Raw genomic sequence first — 21,950 nt, forward strand, 5'->3', positions numbered from 1 at the left:
TATATATATATATATATATATATAATTGTTTAGGCACGGATTGATTTACTGTTTTACTTTAATGATTGTAAACAGAAACTCCTTATGTTATAAAAGGAGAATCTTACCTTGAGCTAAGGCAGAACTCACATTCGAGAGAAACACTACTATCCTCTCTCCCTAATCTTGAGTCTCCTTATTTACTCTGATTTCTGTAAGTGCAAATCTGTACTACCTTACACCTGTAATTACTTTAAACTTGTTAATTTTAATAAAACTTATATGTTTATTACAACTAATTTTGCATACTCATACATGCATATGGCCGGTTTAACCGCCTGTTTATTTTGTGCTTGCATAATTTAATTATTGTGCAATTTACTCTGATTCTTCCATTCCCTTCATTCTCTTCTTCTTCAGTCAGCTTCGACTTTTCCTTGTCTCTGTTGTTTTTGTATATATATATATATTAATGGCTTGCTTCTCTGTCGCAGTCTTGCCCAGTGGTGAGCACTTTGCAAGGAATTTTCTACGATGTTGAACCAGTGGCGAGCAATTTGCCTTTCAGTGGTGCTCTCCTAGGGCCGAGCATATTTGCTTTTGCAATACTAGCCTATGGGTGAGCACTTTGCCTTTCCACGATGTTTGCTAAGATGGAAACCACTTGTGCTCTCAACGGTTCTCACTTGGGGACGAGCACTTTGCATTTTAGTGGTGTTTCCCTTGAGAGAGCACTTTTGCTCTCAACGGCGTTAACCTAGAGGGCGAACACTTTGTTCTCTCAGTAGTTCACGACTTGGGGTGAACACTTTGTCTTTTCATGCTGCTCGTTGTCGTGTCAAGCACTTTAATTTTTCACATTGCTCGTCGAAGTGGCGAGCACTTTGCCTTCCCATGATACTTGCCGAGGTATTGAGCACTTTCAAAAACTGATCCCTATTTAGAAATGAGAAACCCCAAAAAGAAATTATCAAGATGGCTACAATGTCATATTTGTAGAAAAGCAAACTTGCCTTGTTCTTAGGCATTGTATTCATTTAAATTGAGGTTACAAAAGTGATTAACAACTATGTACAGCTAACACACATGGCTATATATTCTGCTATACATGAAAGGTAACGGATATACAAATGACAGAATGGGAGAAAATCATGGGAGAGATTATGGGAGAGAAGATCATGACAGCATATTGGAGAGCTTATACCTTCATCCCCCCTAAAGCTCAAGGCGGAACTAGACTGATAAAGAGCTTGCTACGGTTAGGAACAAACTTGGGAGTACATAACGATTTTGTAAAGATATCTACAACTTGATTGGGACATGAGATACGTGCAAGAGAAAGAACACCACAAGCTACTTGTTCCTGAAAAGATGGACATCGATCTCAATATGTTTCATGCGATAATGGAAGATAGGGTTTTTGGCCATGCTGATAGAACTGATGTTGTCACAATACAACATAAGGGAAGGAAAGTAATACCCAATGCTCTTCAGAAGGTTCATGAACCACATAAGTTCAACTATGTTTGTAGCTAATGCATGATACTCGACCTCGGCTATGGAACTAGATATAGTGGCCTACTTCTTGGCTCCCCAAGATAACAAGTGGTGGAGCGATGATCATCCCTGGAATCGGCCCAATCTGCATCACAAGAGCCACAAAGTGCAGTGAGAGGAGCTTGAACAAAATTAAGAACGAGATTACTTTGAGATAATGAAAGATACACTTAATGACAACGAGATGAGTGTCTCATGCCCTTTGCATGAACTGATAGACATGGTGAACAACATAGGAAATATTAGGACGTGTCAAAGTAAGGTACTGTAGAGAACCAATGAGGCGCTAATTAAATCTTGGATCAGACAGGATCACATTGTCAATAGCAGTCAATGGAGCACTGGAAGCCAACAGGGTGGACATTGGTTTAACACAATCCAGACCAAATTTCTAGAGAAGAGAAAGTAAATAGCATGTTTGAGTGAGGGTGATGGTTGACTCATCACATGCAACTTGAAGTCCTAAGAGCATCCACATTGGCTTCGTCAAATAACATTTCATCTCTAAATTTAACTAATTTTATCAAGCTCACATTGAATTAGCCAAATATTTTTCATCCTAAATATTATCTACAGTAATTTCATATTTTTCTTCAAAGATGAAAAGCACTGTTTCACCTCCAAATACATTGTTTATTAATTTCGGGTATCTCTCTCTCGCGATTTCTTTCTCTTTCTTCTTCCCACTTCCTCTCCCGCGTTTATTGTTCTCTTATTCCTTCTCTTCTTCCCTATTTCTCTCTCGCGTCTCTTCCTCCGGTCTCTTCTTCTATTTTTTTTTCTCTTCTTCTCTTCTTCCCTCTCCCGCGTCTCTTCCTTCTTTCTCATCTTCTAGTTTTTTTTTTTTTTTTTTTTTTTTTTTTTTTTTTCTCTCTTCTTCCCCATTTCTCTTCTTCCGCAACCATTCTCTCCTACAACGGCACTCTCCAGCATGGCACAACGGCAGCTTTTCTCCAGCACGACAAGCACACGGTAAGATTCGAAACCCAAGCCGAAATTTCACTCTTGATTTTTATTGTTTAGATTTGATTTTGTTGATATTGTTTGGGTTTGATTTGAAACCCTAGCCTTGATTCTACTTTTGATTTTATTGTTTGGGTTTGATTTTGTTGATGTTGTTTGAGTTTCCCGAACTGTCGATTGAATTATTTGGAGCATGGGTTGAGTTTCTTGAATTCCCCTGAAGTTTGAAAAATTGTCTCGGGTAGTTTGAAACATGTTTGTAATTATGATCTTGGGTACTTTCTTTGATCTCGCTTGTCTTCATGTTTGTAAAGAAGAGGATACCAAAATGTGAGGAGTGCGTTAAAAGATGCAAGGAAAAAAAATTGGATGCTGAAATACGCAGGCATTCCATCCAGAATTTCCCTTCTCTCCACCATGTATTGTCGGATCATTTGATGGTCCTTTCTTAGAGAAACAAGTCTCTCTCTCTACTATGATTGTGTTTGTGTAGCACTGAAACTATGAAAATCTAAGAAGATGAACAAAAGAAAAAACTAATTGGGAAGATGCAGTATAGAGACCAAGAAAGTGGGATTGAAACAGAGAGATGCTCAAAAGTAAGCACCAAAAAATATTACCAAATAGCTACAATATAGAGTTACAAACAGAAAGGGAAGAGGAGGAAAAAAGACCCAAAAAAGAGGGAAAATGAAATTTGCCCATTGAATGCAGTCATCTAATCAAAATTCTTTTTGAGGAGCTTAATCTCAACCCATATAGGGAAAGCTAAATGGCATCAGTAATGGATTTGCGCTATTGAAAAGGGAAAGTCAAGTATAGTTGAAGTGCATGAAATGACCTTTAGAAAGCTACAATCTAAAAAAAAAATGAAAACAAAATATATGGGAAATCCTTTAGGTACAAGGCATGTCGTTTCAGATATAACATATTGGAACATATTAGACATCCTTCAGGTTGATATATGGGAAATCCTTCAGGCTGACATAACATATTAGAACATCATTTCAACTAAAAAGCTTAAAGCCTGTAGTTTCAGATATATTTATGCCATAAAATGATTATATACCCAAATGATTATATACCTCGATAAAATCGTCAAATCAGACAAATAAGTTCATGAGAATAAATTATCGAGGAGCAAAATAGCACTAGATTCAATTTACTTCCATCTAAACAATAAATGTAGCTAAGCATGCCAACCCCAGTACCACAGTGCTAAGTGAATCCTTCAATGATCAGTTCCATTTTTTTGAATAGTTGGTCAGCTCATTCTAACGTATTTCTTGTTTGTAAATGTTAGCCCTGCTTGTAATGTTTAATATACCTATTTTTCTGAAATCAAGTATTGTCTTTAAGCAATGGTTTGATTAGACCTGCTTGCATGAGATTATGTGTGAATACTTGAGATTGTGGTTGCTGTTCAGTAGCAGTGTTTATGGGTCTAGTCCTAATTTTTTACAATTATACTTGAATCAAGGATGGACACCAGATTTGATGAAGATCCATTATTTACCACTCTATTGCAAAGTGGTGAACAAGGAGATCCACAACCGTAATGACTAGTAGCCATGATAATGCTGGACTCCAAGCAGCACTATTGAAAGGTGAAAAAAGGTCACCTAGTAAGAAAACACAATGAGGTGTGTCTTTCATCGTAGAGGAAGACAATCTCCTCATGTCGACTTGGCTCAATATTAGCATGGATGCTATACGAGAGACGGATAAAAAATATTCTCAAATGTGGGAGAGAATTAGCAATTATTACAATGAGCATAAAAATACTAGCATGACAAATCGTTCTGGGGGGTCATTGACCAATCGATGGTCGGTGATCCAAAAATGCACAAATAAATTTTGTGCTGCTGTGGCTCAAGTAGAATCTTTGCATCCAAGTGGTGCGACAGAGCAGGACAAGGTATGAGCTTCTAACTAAATTTCATTCTAAATCTTCTTGTTGAAATTCTATTCTCACATTCTTGTTACATTCGCATATTTAGATTGAAAGAGCTAAAATCATGTATAGAGAGATTGAGAAGGCCACATACAACATGGAACATTGTTGGTGTCTATTGAGACACCAACCAAAATGGCAATAACACGTGTCCATGTTGTCTATAAGAAGGAAACCACATGGGAAACGTCCTGCTACACAGAGTCGACTCCACTAGGAGACAACGCGATAGATGACAACGTAGAGGTCTTTTTTGAGAGACCTCCAGGCAAGAAGGCTGAGAAAGAAAGGGAGAGAAAAAGGAAGACTGCAGAATCTTACGATTAAGAATTTTTTGAGGCCTTAAATTGCATGACAAATGGTAGAGCTGTCTTCATGTCTGAAAGAAGACAAGTGACCAGTAAATTGGATGCTGATAGGGCTCAATTACTAGCGGAGAAAAAGAGGAGAAATGATACGGAGAATAGGAAGATCGATATGGAGATAATGAAGATGGATCTTACTGGCATGAATGGAATGCAACGAGAGTATTTCTTGAATCTTCAAAAGAGGTTTTTGAGAAATCCAGGAAGCGATTTTCATCTCCATCTCTATCTTCATCTTTTGAAGATGTGTAGCCTTTTGTTAGTGAAACATTTTGGGGTTGTTTTGTATATTGTGATTGTATTTGTTTTGGGGTTATAGCCCATGATTATTTTGTGGCTTTATGTTATTTTGGATCACAAATATGGGTGTTTGAGAATGTGGGCAGCAACTAGGATGGCTGCCTCTAGGATGTTCATAGTTTTATAGGTTGGTTACCATCCTATTCATTACTCTTATTTTGCGTTAGTTGTTATCAAAGCCTTGTATAGCCTTCAAATGATGGCAGCCAATCTTCTTTACATTGAGTGATGATGTTTGTGAGAATGAGCTTGGTTGCATTAAAGATCGATGGAATTGTTTTGATAATATTGATATTGTGTGATGAAATTTTGTTTATTAGATTGTGAGAATGAAAATGAATATGATTGTTAGAAATTATAGGTGATTATAGGAGGTTATGAAAATAGAATTAATTAAAAAATAAAAATTAATGGTGGTTCTGAAAGTGAGTTTTGACATGTAATGGTGTTCCTACCTAGAGTCACTTATTATATGGATCCCTCGTCCCCCACCAACTTGACAGGATGAACCTTCAATAGTATTTCAATCTCACTCTGTCCTTCGCCTAGGCACTTGTTTCACGGGTTTCAGATGTTCTGCCACTGGCCGCTCCAACTCGCCACTTCCCCTCAACTCTTCGAATCTTCTTTTCATCGTATAGTAGTCCTCCATCAAGTGACTGACTGACTGATGGTAGGTGCAAGAACATTGTCATCTCCTCACCTGGTCTCCTCCCCTTAGTCCGGGCTTTCTTCTGATTGCACATTCAGATTGCTGTGAATGAATCTCAGACCTCGTCCACGAGGGAGTGCCCGCCTTTATCGCTTTTTGTCATATTGGCTATGCCCAATTTTCTTCGAGGTTCTTTGCTCGCTCAATCTTTGAGGGTCTTTACCTACTTCTTTCATCTCCTCTTTCTCGTCTTAATCATCAGTGGTTAATTGCTCTTTGTTGAATCGGGTGAGGTATGCCTTTAAACTCTCTTTTTCTTTATGCTTGATGGTCAGGAGGTATGTTGTGGGTTATCTTTACCTCCTGCTAGCCATGAATTACATCAGGAATTGCTTGGCCAATTCTTCAAAATTGGTCAATTGACCCCGGCCACAACGCTCTGAACCAGCATCTCGCCACGCCTTTCAACGTCAACGGGAAAGCTCGACATGCTATCTCTCCAAGGAATCCGTGAAGGGTCATGTGTGCTTTATAATTTTTCAAGTGATCTACTGGATCTCAGGAATTGTCATACAACTCTATCTGTGTGACCTTGAACTTTTGCAAGAGCGGCATGGCCATCACCTCTGCACTATAGGGTAAATCTGTGCGATTGAGCAATTGATCGACCTAGGATGACACCCCCCCCCCCATCTTCTTGGCCATCTCTTCATATTTATCAACAAGACTGCATAACTTATCGTGTAACACTTTCTTCTCCGCCTCCACGATACCCACTCCACCAGCATTGTGTGCCTGCCCTTCTGGTTGTTCGTTGTGGCCTGGTGCGGTGCCCTTACCATAGTCTTGATCTTTTCGTCTAAGGCTCTCATTTTCTCGCTGGAGTGCCTCCATTACTACATCCTTCTTCCTCAACTGTTCTTCCATCTCCAAAAGCCTTGTTTCCATACTTGTTGAAGTGGTGTGAGAATGTGTCATAATAGTCATGTGAAAAGCATGTTGAGACTGATTTCGACTGCTAACTCATGACAATAAAATATGGTGGCCCAATGTGCCTGGTGCATGTACAATGCCAAAGTTAGAAATATATATATGCTGAATTTTTATGATATATCAAAAAAGTTACATTGGATCACCAATGTTGGCCCTTTATATAGCCAAGGATTATTGCTGACAATGATAGTTTGATCTTTTCCTTAGATTTAGGGGACTCGATTATCAAATTCCATGGAATTACTGTAAGAATGAAATGATTAACATATCGAGAGCAAATATCACAAATATCTCATTGCTTTCTTAGGTGTAGATATTTTTAATTGACGATGGTTATCATTTTAATCCCATTAAGGGGTGCGATTTCATGGTAGTGAGTGTACGATATGCCCGCAACCATTTGACTCGTTGGGCATCCCATAGGAGTTGTACTGACACGACTACCCTAAAGGATTAACTAGTTGGGCTCGAATGATAAAAAATAAAAGAGCCTCTCCATTACCCATCTAGCAATCCTCGTAGTTGTTAACGCACATGAGTTTTTTTACCAAACTTAAAGTTGAGACAAATAATGCTCGTAAGAGCGGCACTCTAGCCATTAACGGGGCACGAAAGGAAAGTCTTTTTTTTTTTTAGAGAAATATACACATCTCATTAATTATCAATATTATAATATTGTTCTTTCATCACAAGATTGGAAATAGACAAAGGAACTTCTTCTATCCAACAATGAAAGCCTTGCTTTTCTACAGCCAATTGGGCAAGACAGTGAGCCACTTCATTACATTCTCTATGAACAAATGTTGCAGACCACTTCTTTTTGGATCTAAAGACCACTTTGATATCTTCCACAATATGTCCATAATGAGCCCTATTAGTCCTCTTTTGTTGAATTGCAATTACAATTGAAAGTGCATTCCCTTCAAACAACACCTTTGAGAAACCCAACTCTAAACACAATTCAATAGCCTTCCAAAAAGCCAAGCATTTAACTACAACAGGTTGGTATACTCCAGTTTGTTGCTCACACGCAGATTCCTTAACCTCTCCTTTACAATCTCGAATTATAACCCAAATGCCTTTCTTACACTCCTTACTCTGCACTACAATATCAAAATTAGCTTTAAAGACCCATTCCCTTGGTACAACCTACTGCATACCCTTTTCAGAATTTTGGACAACCATTTGATTTAGTTTCTTATTCTCTTTTGCTTCTGTATTTCCCCAAAGCAATTAGTGCATCTCCCATCACTCGATTAGGACTTAAGAAAGAGTCTTCAAACAAAAATCTATTCATTCTTACCATATAATTGCAATTGTCTCCTCCAACTGATCCATCTTCAATACATTGAACATATGTCGCCACAGTTCCAAGAAATCTTCTCCTTGACAGGCCATCTTGTGGACTGAACTCCCCCTCTCTACCCATACATCTCTTGCAACTGGACATGTCCATAAAACTTGCATCACCATTTCAGCTTCCCCTATACATATTCTGCAATATGGAAAATCAATAACCGTACAACTATAGAGATTTGAACCAATAGGTAGTATATTATTTCCAAATTGCCATAAAAATAATTTCACTGTAGGACTCACATTCAAACTCCATAAATTTTTCCAAAATTCATCCAGTTCTTGGTTCATGGAAATCTTCTCCTTGACAGGCCATCTCCTTGACACTACAAGAAATCTTCTCCTTGACAGGCCATCTTGTGGACTGAACTCCCCCTCTCTACCCATACATCTCTTGCAGCTGGACATGTTCATAAAACTTGCATCACCATTTCAGCTTTCCCTATACATATTCTGCAATATGGAAAATCAATAACCGTACAACTGTAGAGATTTGAACCAATAAGTAGTATATTATTTCCAAATTGCCATAAAAATAATTTCACTGCAGGACTCACATTCAAACTCCATAAATTTTTCCAAAATTCATCCAGTTCTTGGTTCCTAGATGTTTCACCTTGATCTCTTTTTTTCCTGCTTTGAGCCACGTGATATGCACTTTTTACACTAAAAGCTCCGTCTTTAATATAATTCCAAATCATTATGTCCTCCCCACCCAGCTTACTCAATGGCAATGAACAAATGAGTTGTACTTCCTCAAAATTAAAAACTTCAACAATTATATCCTGATTCCAACTCTTTGACTCATCTGTAATCAGCTTTTCCACATGTACATCATAATTCATAAGCTTTATAGGAGATTGGACAGCAAATGAAGTTGGTCTTGGTATCCATTTATCGCCCCATAATTTTTTTTTTCCATTCACTACTCTCCATATCAAGCCATCTTTCAACAATCCAATTGCATTCCATATGCTCCTCCATATCATAGATGGTAGTTGTCCCAGACGAGATTCAAGTAGTTGCTCATTTCTTAAATATTTCGCCTTATACACTCTAGCTACTAGTGTATTAAGCTTCTGTAAAGTTCTCTAGCACTGTTTTGCAAGCAAAGCCATATTAAAGTCTTCAATATCTCTAAAACCAAGACCTCCATTGTGTTTTGAGGACCCCAACCTACTCTAGCTTCTCCAATGGATGCCTCTCTCCTTTGGCTGTGAACCCCACCAAAATCTTGCAATCATAGCTATTATCTCTTTACACAAAGTTCTTGGCAACTGAAAAGCAGACATGGTATATGTTGGGATAGCCTACAACACTGCTTTAATGAGCACCTCATTTCTAGCTTTTGATAAGAAACTCTTCTTCCAGCTTTGAATTTTGCTCCAAATCCTATTCTTGATCCCCTTAAAAGTATTGTACTTTGATTTACCAACCATTGCAGGGAGGTCTAGATACTTTTCATAAGTGCCACAAATCACCCCACCAAATTCCTTCCTCACTTGCCTCTTGAAACTCTCATTTGTGTTAGTACTAAAAAAAAAAGATGTTTTCTGCCTGTTGAGTGCTTGACCTGATGCTTTTTCATATAACTTCAAAATTGACTGAATTTTTTGCCAATCAGCTTTGATTGATCTTTCAAAATTTAACACAATCATCCACAAATAGTAAATGGTTCACTTTAGGTCCTCCTCTTGCCACTGCCACCTCTTTAATCTCTTTTTTATTTTATGCTAGCTGTAATAGAGAACTTAGTCCTTCTGCATAGATAATGAATAAATAAGGAAAAAGTGAATCTCCTTGTCGAAGACCTCTAAATGGATAGAATCTTGTATTAGATTTGCTATTAACCAAAACTAAGACAGACAAATCTAACACATCTCGTAATCACTTTGATCCACTTTTCATGAAAATCCAGCTTCACCATCATAGCTTCCGAATAACACCACTCAATCCTATCATATGTTTTGGACATATCTAGCTTTAAAGCTATACTACTCGTACCCTCTTTTTGTTCTAACTTCATGGTATGCAACACTTCATAAGCTACCATGATGTTTCTATAATTAACCTCTCAAATATAAAAGCACTTTGGGCGTTTGATATAAGTTAAGGAAAAGTTTTCTTCATCGTATTTACTAATGCTTTGAATATAATTTTATACAGGACATTACATAAGTTGAAAACTACTAGACATAGCATTATTTACTTTTGGAATCAAAGCTATATAACGTGAGCAAGGGGTTAACCACGCCGCCACACGCCCCCTTTCCTTTCCAGGTTTCCATGTCCCCAACCCGACAGCCCAGCCTAGACATGCCCGTTATAAAAACAGAATAACGCCAGGAACAAACGCCGTTACCTGCCCGCAACCAACCACAGGCCGACACTTCTCCTCCCTGCTGCCCTTCCTCTATCCGGTCGGCTTTATTTATTTACTTCTCCCCGGATTTCTGTCGCTTTTCCCCACCGGCTGTACCCGGTTTCGAAAAGCTTCATCCACCGCTAAATACCGGTCGCTAAGACTGGTTAGAAATTGACCGCCGGTTGAAATAATTGCACGCATTTTTTACAACTCTGGTTAGAGAGAGAGAGAGACTGTTGAACTGGTGGCAGAAGAATGTATTGGCAGCAGGAGTGGAGAAAGAAATGGACTGTTGGTTGAATCTTAGGAATTGGTTTGGAATTCAGAGAGCTTAGCCTTGAAGTTTGTTGAGGCTTTATTTTGATTGAGCTTGAGTTGTGGTTTTTGGAGCAGAAAAGTTTTGGTTTTGAGTTCTGAAGTTTGGCTCTTGATTAAGCTTTGACAGTCGATTCCACGGAGTAGAAGCAGATGGATACGCTGGAACTCCAAGAATTTTTACGGTGATTGAGGAATTGGAGAATTGGGTGGTCGAATCCGTGAGCGCTAAGAATTGTTCTAATGACAGATCTGTGCTAGGAGATATCTGGGAAATGGCGGCTTCGGATGTTTCTATAAATGGAAATTCCGGTTATAGCGACCATAAAGATGTTCCAAACTCAACGGACGGGGAAAAAGGCCATTCCACATTTTCAGGCACCAGCAAAGGTAAAATTCCGGCGAACTCAGTTTCCTTTCTGCCTAACCGATCAATTATCTGGTTTTCATTTTTCGGATTCTGCTTCGGGGTTTGTTCTTGTAGATGCCGAGACGGCGCTTTACACGGAGCTCTGGCACGCGTGTGCGGGTCCTCTGGTGACCGTGCCTCGTGAAAACGAGCGCGTGTTCTATTTCCCTCAGGGACATATCGAGCAGGTCAGTTGGGCATACCTCGAAAACATTAGTCGGAGTTGTGTTTCCGTTCGCCGTTTTGGGTTCTTACAGTTTTTTTTTCTTAATTTTATTTATTTAGTTGCAGTTAATAGAGAAAATTAAGAAAAAAAAATTGCAAGTACGCGTCTCCTCTATTTCGGGCGAGAAAGCTTTGAACTACGTACCTTCTTAAAATGGTTTCTTTTTTAAGGGGTTTTTTATGTTTTTTTTTTTTATTTTTTTTAAGTAATATCACTGTTTCTGTTTCTGTATTTCTTTCGAAGTTGGTAAAACTCGATGGCTTGTTGGCGTGTGCTAAATTAGGTGGAGGCGTCTACCAATCAAGTGGCGGACCAGCAGATGCCATTATATGATCTTCCCTCTAAGATCCTTTGCCGGGTCATTAATGTACAATTGAAGGTAAGCGACTTTCATTGGGACTTTTTTAGTTCTAATTAAATTCATTTGCTTTTGCATTCATCTTAATTAACCTTCTATAAAGGGTTTTGAACTACACAAGTGCGCAGATTTTCTTTGCTAACCTCTCTCTCTCTGTGTGTAGGCTGAAGCCGACACGGATGAGGTGTTCGTGCAAGTAACTTTGATTCCCGAGGCAAACGTAAGTTTCTTCGTTTGGCTTCAAGCTTGAATTGATTTAAAAGCCAGTGAAACGGGCTTGAGGTTCTTATGATTTGATGTTCTGTTTGATGCCAGCAAGATGAGAACTCTGTGGAGAAGGAACCTCCCCCACCTCCACCACCACGATTTCATGTGCACTCTTTCTGTAAGACGCTAACGGCCTCGGATACAAGCACTCATGGTGGATTTTCAGTGTTAAGACGTCATGCAGATGAATGTCTCCCGCCACTCGTTGGGTTCTGTTATCTTTAGCTATTTAATGAATTATCGTTTTCTACGCACAAAATAATTTCCAAGTAGGGTTTGTGATTTTTTTTTTTTTTTTTTTCCCGGACAGGACATGTCAAGGCAGCCTCCGACCCAGGAGTTGGTTGCCAAGGACTTGCATGGAAATGAGTGGCGATTCAGGCATATCTTTCGGGGTAATGGTTGTATGTTTTGTTTCATGTGTGTGATTGCGGTCAACTGCCATGTTTTTTATGGCTATTTGTCCACTCCATCTTGCCCAAGGGTGCATGGAGGGGTCTTTTTTTTGGTTCTTTCCTCTCGAACCATGAACAATGTTGCACATTATACTTCCAAGTTATTAACGTTTCTGTTAGTTTTTTGGGTCAATCATTAACGAGGGCATCCATATACTCCATTTTTTTTTATCGATTAAAAAAAATTTATGGAAAATATTTGAATGCCAGGTCAACCGCGAAGGCACTTGCTTCAAAGTGGTTGGAGCGTGTTTGTTAGCTCTAAAAAGCTTGTTGCTGGGATGCGTTTATATTTCTAAGGTGTGTTATTTTGTTCATACATATGAGATTCCAGTTTTTACTTGATTTCGCTTATACCTATTTAAAAAATAGTTTTCGCTTGCTTCGCTTGTGTCTAACAACAGTGTAATACTTTACCTCTTAGGGGTGAGAATGGGGAGCTTCGCGTTGGTGTGAGACGAGCTATGAGACAGCAGGGTAATGTCCCATCCTCAGTCATATCCAGTCACAGCATGCATCTTGGTGTCCTTGCCACTGCATGGCATGCCATCTCTACTAGGACCATTTTCACTGTGTACTACAAGCCTAGGTGTGTGGTTAAATATATGTCCACTGCACAATGAAGTTCATTGGCTGCTTATTTTTTTATTTCATTGTTGGTGCAATGCATGAATTTTACTGCTATATTTCTTGTGCTTAAAATTGGGAACAGCTCTAAATTTGACACTGCATGCTTGTGTTAGAACTCTGGTCTTTACCTAAACTGGTTTACTAAATATCTTCTGACAGGACAAGTCCCGCTGAATTTATTGTTCCCTATGATCAGTATATGGAGTCTATCAAGAATAACCACTCCATCGGGATGAGGTTCAAAATGAGATTTGAAGGTGAAGAAGCTCCTGAGCAAAGGTATCACTAGTCCTTGTTTTTTCCTTTAGGTTTAATGGCGATCATTTCTTCTTTTAATAGGAGCTGAATGAAGTTCACTGACACAATGCTCTTATATTGCAGGTTTCCTGGTACCATAGTTGGAGTTGAAGATGCTGACACCAAGAGGTGGCCAAAGTCCAAATGGAGATGCCTCAAGGTAGTATTTCAAGTCTTTAGAGCAGTGGGTGTGCCATTTAGCATGGTAGGTGAACGCTTTCCTGTTCTTCTAGGTGAGATGGGACGAAACAAGTATTATACCTCGCCCAGACAGAGTTTCGCCTTGGAAAATAGAACCAGCTCTTGCTCCTCCTGCACTAAATTCCCTTCCGATGCCCAGGCCAAAGAGGGCCCGATCAAAACATGGTTCCCTTATCCCCTGACTCCTCAGTTCTTACCAGGGAAGGTACAATCTTATCTGCTGTGGGAACCTAATGGTTATTTCTCGTTTGTAGCTTTTTGCTGATTTTATGAGGTTTTTAGCTATTTTTAACTCTTGCAACATGTTTAGGTTCATCTAAAGTGGCTCTAGACCCTTTGCCATCAAGTGGATTTTCAAGGGTCTTGCAAGGTCAAGAATTCTCGACCTTGGAGGCAATTTTGTGGAGAGCAATGAGTCTGACACTGCTGAAAAGTCCATTGTGTGGCCACCTTCACTAGATGATCAAAAGTTTGACATAGTTTCTGCATCGAGAAGATATGTGTCAGAGAACTGGATGTCTGGGGGAGGCATGAACCAACTTACACGGATTTGCTGTCGGGCTTTGGGGCTAATGCTGATATTTCCCATGGTCCCTTTGCACCCTGTGTTGATCAAGCTTCTGCAGCTGTTAAATTTTCAAGAAAACTTTCACTTGACCAGGAAGGGAAGTTTAACTTTCTGGCTAGCCAATGGTCCTTGCCCTCCAATCTCTCGCATAACTTGTTGGATACTAATCTGAACTGTCCTGTACAAGGTGGTGATGTAGCTTATCAAGCACAAGGCAATGCTAGATATGATGCCATTACTGAGTCCTCCATGCTCCATTGTCACAGAGTTGAGCACCCACAAGGAAACTGGTTGAGGCCTCCACCAGCCCCATGTCATTTTGAGACACCTGCTCATTCGAGAGAGCCAATGCCTATACCTATATCGGTACAGCAATGTGAGGCTGTGAAACCCAAAGATGGGAACTACAAGCTCTTTGGCATACCCCTCATTAGTAATCCTGTTACAACAGGGCCAGTAGCACCACAGAGGGGAATGATGAATGAACCAGGTGGTCATATACTTGATACTTCGCACCCGGCTCGTACTCTTGAGTCTGATCAAAAGTCAGAACAATCCCAGGGTTCAAAATCAGCAGAGAATCCTCTTCCTGTTAATGAGAAGAAATCTGTACAAAGACGTGAGCAACATTCAAGAGAGGTGCAAGGCAAGACACTAGGAAGTTCAACTAGGAGTTGTACCAAGGTATTTTTCCTCTCTTAATTGTAGTTTCAAAATGTCTATGAAGTTTTGATTGAACTTGCTCAACCAGATCCTGTTAATTTCAGGTTCACAAGCAGGGGATTGCACTTGGTAGGTCAGTGGACCTAACTAAATTTAATAATTATGAAGAACTGATTGCTGAATTGGACCAATTGTTTGAGTTTGGTGGTGGATTGATGGCTCCTCAAAAGAATTGGTTGGTTGTATACACTGATGATGAGGGTGATATGATGCTTGTTGGGGATGATCCCTGGCAGTAAGGATTTTTTTCATTGTTCTGCTTCTTCATTTGATTGTTATCAAGTCATTCATGTGCCCTCACTTATGTTTGTCTTCTTCTCTGGAAGTCCTATATAACTATTGTCTTATCTGTATAACAGAGAATTTTGTGGCATGGTTCGCAAGATTTTCATCTACACCAGAGAGGAGGTCCAGAAGATGAACCCAGGGACCCTTGATTCAAAGGTTGGGGAGAATCAATTGGTTGGTGAAGAAGGGAATGGGAACGAAGTGAAGTCTCAGCCGCTTTCTTTTGCATCAACGCCTGAGAAATGTTAGGCCTGGTTCTCATGGGTTCTAGGTAATGTACCTGTGTGCCTGCTCAAGCTGCTAATATATATTTGGTAGTATACAAATGTGCTCAAGGTGGTATTTATCACAAATTGGAGTATGTTTTAATGACCTTGGACACGTTTTATTATCAACGGGATTTTGTTTCTATTTTGTGTCACTTGAAGATTCCGATTCTTCTGCGGATTTATGGTGGTAATATGTGCTATGTTCTTCTGTTAGTTTTTTGTTGCAGGGTTCGGAGGAGAGTGCTCTACAGTCGTTCCAGTTGGGCATTATGAACTAATTGAGATGGATGTGTCTCACGCTCGTTTAGTTAGCTCCTTCCTTTGTCTCTAAGATATGAGATGTAGATGACAGATATGATATTACCAGTTTTGCACATGTTGAATGTTTTATGCTGTCCAATTTTATACATAAAATATGTACGTATACCGATTTGTGGGGCAAGGTGATTCCTACCCTTGCGATTGCAGACCATCTCTCCTTGTACATATAGCCTCACTACCCTACTGTAAGTAAGAGCATACAGCTTCTAATGTCTTTTGTGTAAGAATTCAGTCATCTAATGTTTTCATTTTGATGGTTTTGAAAAATTTTGATTTCCAAAATTAATGCTGTGAACAATTTGTGCATTTCCGTTAAAGTTATTGTTGATTATAAGAAGGGGGTGGGAGTAATTTCTATTCGATACGATATGGTATTTAGGTAATATTAAAAATTGTAGGGAATGCTTTAGATGGTTGTGCGTTGTGTTGATGGTGAGAGTCGACCCACTTCTGGTTCTTTGGGAAGCATAATTGGATAGCTGCTTATTATCTTTTTGCATGTGGGGGTCGCATTCTTTGCTGGAATCTGTGCCCACTTAGCAAAGGTTGGGTAGCCATCGACCTGCTTATGTATTTTTACAAGATTTGGGTTGGGGGTAATCTAAATCTGAGGCACACATTCAATTTATTGCACACTGCCGCATAAACAGCCTTTGATTCCTGTCTAATCTATATCCCAATATGGAAAATAGGGTCAATACTTAATACGTAAAATATTATGCGTAATATTGTAACATATATAATATTGTGCATAAAATTGCGTGTATATATATTATATATATATGTAACACGATCTTCCAACATAAACTGTAAGGTTCTTGCTAGAACCCACTGCAGCCCAACACAGGAAATACACAGAAATCAACTAACAATCACTCACAGAAAGAACACTCAAGAATGAATAAGCAAGATTCAATTGTGAATCTTGCAGAGAATCTTCGAAGGATCCTCAAGTTACAAGAACAGAACTTTTCATAGAATTCTTCAATACATCATACATGATCAGTCCTGCTTTTATACTTGCGATCGTGAAGAAGGAAATAACAACACTGTTTTAATTCCCAAAACACAAACTACAAGCAATTAAACGCAACTATATGAATTATAACAAATATCAAAACGCGTCGTTTCACTTATTATTTTCATTCAATTAATTTTGTTATCCTCTCTTCTACAATCCACTCCTCTTCCTCAACTCTTCAAGCCTTGCCCAAGGCACTCGTGACAATCCCCACCTTTTCAAGGCCTTACCCCTAAGGCACCAGTGACACATCAAAGAATTGTGCCCACTAGATGAGGGTACGAAGCTCTAAGATTCCAGAGCAATACCCATGAACTATCTTCAATGGAAGCCCCCACCCATTTAACTAAAACTTCAACTGAGGCATGGTTGCCTACTTTTCTCATTCTTCTCTCTAAGATTTCTTCAGGTTCATGTTGGCACATTTCCTTCCTTGTCACTTGGAGGCAATGTAGGTAATGGGGAAATCTGATCACCAAGCTTCTTTTTCAAACATGAAACATGAAAAACAGGATGAATTTTTGAGGAGGAAGGCAAATCCAACTTATAAGCCACCATACCTATCCTCTCAAGGATTTGAAATGGGCCATAGTATCGAGGGGCCAACTTCATATTGTTTCTCATGGCTACAGACTTTTGTCTATAAGGCTGCAACTTGAGAAAAACCCAATCCCCAACTACAAAAACTCTCTCAGATCTTCTTCTATCAGCAGACAACTTCATTCTATCTTGAGCCTTTCTTCAAATTCTCCTTCAAGAGAGACAGTACCTCATCTCTGGACTTCAATTGCTGATCCACTATTGCTAATCCACTACTGCATTAGCAATAGTGCCTGGAACATATGTCAACAACTTAGGTAAGCCATGGAGTTTGAATACACCAGCAAAGAAAACCTCAGCCACCTTACTGGCTGTATAAGGATGAGTCATTGGAAAGAAATGGCCAAAATTAGTCAATCTGCCCACGACAGTCAGAATTACTGTCATACCATTTGAGCTTGGAAGGCCTTCAATAAAATCCATGGAAATGTCAAGCCAAGGACTTTGAGGAATAGGTAAAGGTTGAAGTAACCCTGCTGGCAACACAGTTTCATGCTTGTTCATCTGACAAATCTGACATTCCTTCACCAACTTTTTGATGTACTTCCTCATACCTTGCAAGTAAAAATCCATCTTAGCCTTTTGTAAAGTCTTGTGATACCCAACATGGCCTGCTTTAGGACTATGATGGATGTGCAGCAACACTTTCAAATGGAATGGTGATGAAGGAACTATCACCAATTTCTCTTTTTTGAAAATGAGTCCTTGCTAAAGAGATAGGAACTTGCTTCCCTTGCTGCAAGGCAACAAGTAGATTAGTGACATCAACAGAAAATGCATTACTTTGTTTAAGCTCTTCTAACTACACAGGAGTGAGAAATGAGATCAGAGCCAATGTAGTTGAATCATCCTCCTCCTTCCTTGAAAATGCATCAGCTGCTTTATTGTCTCTGCCTCTCTTGTATTCTATACAAAAATCATACCCCATAAGCTTTGAAATCCACTTATGTTGAGCTTCAGTAGCCACCTTTTGTTCTAACAAGTGCTTCAATGCCTATTGGTTAGTTTTAATCTTAAAGGGCTAACCCAAAAGGTATGACCCAAAAGGTATGACCTCCACTTCCCCACTGCATACACCAGTGCCAAGAATTCTTTTTCATATGTTAACAAAGATAGTGCTTTGCCCTTTAGAGCCTTGCTAAAGAGGCTATAGGTTGGCCATCTTGCATCAATACAACTTCTAGCCTTACCCTTGAGGCATCACATTCAATGTTAAATTCCTTAGAAAAATCTAGCAATCTCAAGACATGAGGCTTGGCAACAACAGCTTTCAATGCTTAAAGGCCCCTTCAGCCTCAACAAACCATACAAATGAGTTTTTCTTCAATAACATGGTTAATGGGGCAGCTATGAACCCATAATTCTTAATGAATTTTCGACAGTACCCAGTAAGGCCCAAAAAACCTCTTAATGCTTTCACTGTCTTAGGAATAGGCCAATCCAACATGGAGGAAATCTTGGTTGGGTCTACCCTCACTCCACTTCTAGAAATAATATGGCCCAAATAATCCACTTCAGTGACCACAAACCTACATTTGGATCTTTTCACAAACAAAGTATGTTGCTGTAAAACAGATAAAACTGTTTTCAAGTGTGCAAGATGTTCAACCAAATCTTGGCTATAAACCAAGATATCATAAAAAAATACTAATACGAACTTTCGAAGAAAAGGCTTGAAGACATGATTTATCAACCCTTGAAAAGTGGCAGGTGCATTGGTAAGCCTAAATGGCATTACCAAGAACTCATAGTGGCCCTCATGAGTTCTTTAGGAATATCATCCTCTTTCACTCTTATCTGATGATAACTTGATTTGAGATCAAGTTTGGAAAAAAACTTGGCACCATAGAACTTATCAAGTAGCTCATCAATGACAGGAATTGGAAACTTTTCTTTGATAGTTGCTTGATTGAGTGCTTGATAATCCATACACATCCTCCAAGTTCCATCATCTTTTTTGACAAGTAGAACAGATGAGGAAAATGGGCTATAACTACGCCTTATAACCCCATTCTTTAACAATCCTGCACAATCTTCTCAATCTCAGACTTCTAGTAGTGGGGATATCTATAAGGTCTCACAGAAATTGGTGTAGTATCATCCTTTAACACAATCTGATGGACAAAGGCTCTAAGTGGTGGCAAGCCCATTAGTTCATCAAATACTGACCCAAACTGCTACATAACTTCTTCTACTTCAGCTTGCAACTCAACATGTTCCACCTTAAGCTTTATTCCCACCAACTGCAACATTCGCCCTTGCTTCCTAATAAAGGAAGACTTGAACAAGTTAGCCTCAGCTTCCCATTTTGTCACATCAGAAATAAGACCTTGCAAAGACAACTTCTTCACATTCACCTCAAATTGCATAGACATATTAGTAAAATCCCATTGGATGGGACCCAATGTTTTAAGCCACTGAACTCCTAATACAATGTAACAGCCACCAAGAGTTAGAACATGGAAACGAACCAGAAACTTAGTTCCTTGAACACTTATCATTTCCTCACATCTACCTTGACTGATTATCTTAGTGCCATTTGCCACTTTAACCTGAAGACCCCCATCTTCTATCACCTTTAAGTTTGCAGACTCCACCATCAATGGATCCAGGAAGTTGTGAGTACTTCCTGGCTCCAAAAGAATTTCAACAGAAAATGAGCCAATTTTTCCCAATAGCTTCATTGCATTACTATTGGTACATCCAGAAATAGCATGGATTGAAACCTCAAGTTCCTCATATCCCTTATTTACCACTTCTTCAGATTCTAGCAACAGCCCTGCCTCAATACTGTCAACTATCTCTTGCTCAACAATATTTTCCCCATGCAAGAAGGACACTCTAGGAGTCTTGCACATATGACTGGGATTCCACTTCTCATCACAGTGGTAACACATTATCTTTTTCCTTTTTTCATCCATCTGAGAAGAAATAACCTTCCTCACAGGAACCATACTATTTTGCCCTTTATTAGCTAGATCGACCATATGATCAACATGCCACTTATTAGCATAATGCCCATTCTGCCTCCAAGATTTTCTCGAGGATAACACATACTCCTCTTGAATCTTTGCCAACCTAAAAGCAGCCCCAAGATTCAGTGGATTAAACATCTTCACAAGTAATCTAATCTCATCTTTTAACCCACTGCAAGCAACTAAGCTTATGCCTCTCAGACAAGCCTTTCAACCTATTTGACAAGGCCTCAAACTGTGATTTATACAAACTAATAGAAATAGTTTGTTTCAATCTGGTTAATGCCTCCATTGGGTCATCATATGTCGATGACTCAAATTTGACTTGCATTGCCACGACTAAAAATTCCCAAGAATTGAACTGCTCAGAGTCCAAGGCATCTTGGTACCAAACCAATGCCTCCCCTTCCATATGGTGCGATGCCACCATTAACTTTTGATGAAATGGTATTTGATAAAAATCAAAGTATTGATTGGCCTTAAATATCCAACCAGTAGGATCATTACCACCAAAACGTGAAAAATCCAATCAAAAACTCCTCTGCAAAACACTCATATCCTCTTGACTTCTAGGCTCATTAGACACCTCTTTATCTCTATGAGAATTGACATTTACAGATTCGACCAAAGAACTTAATATATCATAGACTTGGTCTAACCTTTCTACCATCCCATTAATGGCTTGTTGATTATGCTCTAACTGTTTCTGAACCATTTCTTGTTGTTTTTGGTACCCATCTTGCTGACCCTTCAAGGCTCCACAAGTACTCTCTGCCATCAGAATTTTTCAAGATCGACTACTACTGATACCACTTGTAAGGTTCTTGCTAGAACACACTGCAACCCAACACAGAAAAAGAAACAAACAACCACTGACAAAAAGAACACTCAAGAATGAATGAGCAAGATTCAATTGTGAATCTTGCAAAGAATCTTCGAAGGATCCTTAACCTCTAAGAACGGAACTTTCATAGAATTCTTCAACACATTATACATGATCACTCTTGCTTTTATAGTCGCAGTCGTGAAGAATGAAGAAGGAAATAACAACACACTTTTAATTCCCAAAACGCAAGCTACAAGCAATTAAACGCAACTACATGAATTACAACAAATATCAAAACGCGCTGTTTCATTTATTCGCTTCGTTCAGTTAATTCTGTTATCCTCTCTTCTACAACCCACTCATCTTCCTCAACTCTTCACCTCTTCAAGCCTTACCCAAGGCACCCGTGACATAAACCCATCAATTCAAAACAAATGTAGGGAGTTGTGTGTTGTGGCAACTTGGGGGTGGCGGCGTGGCATGACCATGATTGACAGTCTGTGTTTTCGTTGTCTTCCATTGAATCTCTCGATAGATCATAGCGTAGATTTCACTATGAACTAGAGAGTTGGTCGAGCGATTTGAGCCCATTGGCTTTCGACATGATTTTTGCTTCTGGTGACGTGGCAGAGAACAAAGAGAGTGGAGAGGAACTGGACTTGAGACGTGATGATGACTGGGCTTCAGTTGGGTTTGGGACCGAGAGAGAGGAAGCTT

General features: G+C 39.3%; 1 protein-coding gene across 1 annotated transcript; it reads left to right on the plus strand.

Moving 5' to 3' along the window:
- Window positions 1–10,660: 10,660 nt before the first annotated feature.
- Window positions 10,661–16,078, plus strand: LOC121234618 (auxin response factor 2B-like). Its single transcript, XM_041130617.1, is given in 18 exon segments — window positions 10,661–11,189; window positions 11,284–11,396; window positions 11,718–11,813; window positions 11,956–12,012; window positions 12,108–12,263; window positions 12,370–12,454; window positions 12,725–12,803; window positions 12,927–13,103; window positions 13,304–13,423; window positions 13,526–13,601; window positions 13,675–13,800; window positions 13,802–13,847; window positions 13,953–14,030; window positions 14,033–14,161; window positions 14,164–14,894; window positions 14,978–15,168; window positions 15,293–15,492; window positions 15,718–16,078. Coding segments are annotated over 17 exon segments (2,553 nt in total). The 5' UTR covers window positions 10,661–11,074; the 3' UTR covers window positions 15,471–15,492; window positions 15,718–16,078.
- Window positions 16,079–21,950: the final 5,872 nt, after the last annotated feature.

The sequence above is a fragment of the Juglans microcarpa x Juglans regia genome, chromosome 6D, assembly GCF_004785595.1.
Source record: "Juglans microcarpa x Juglans regia isolate MS1-56 chromosome 6D, Jm3101_v1.0, whole genome shotgun sequence".
Taxonomy (NCBI): domain Eukaryota; kingdom Viridiplantae; phylum Streptophyta; class Magnoliopsida; order Fagales; family Juglandaceae; genus Juglans; species Juglans microcarpa x Juglans regia.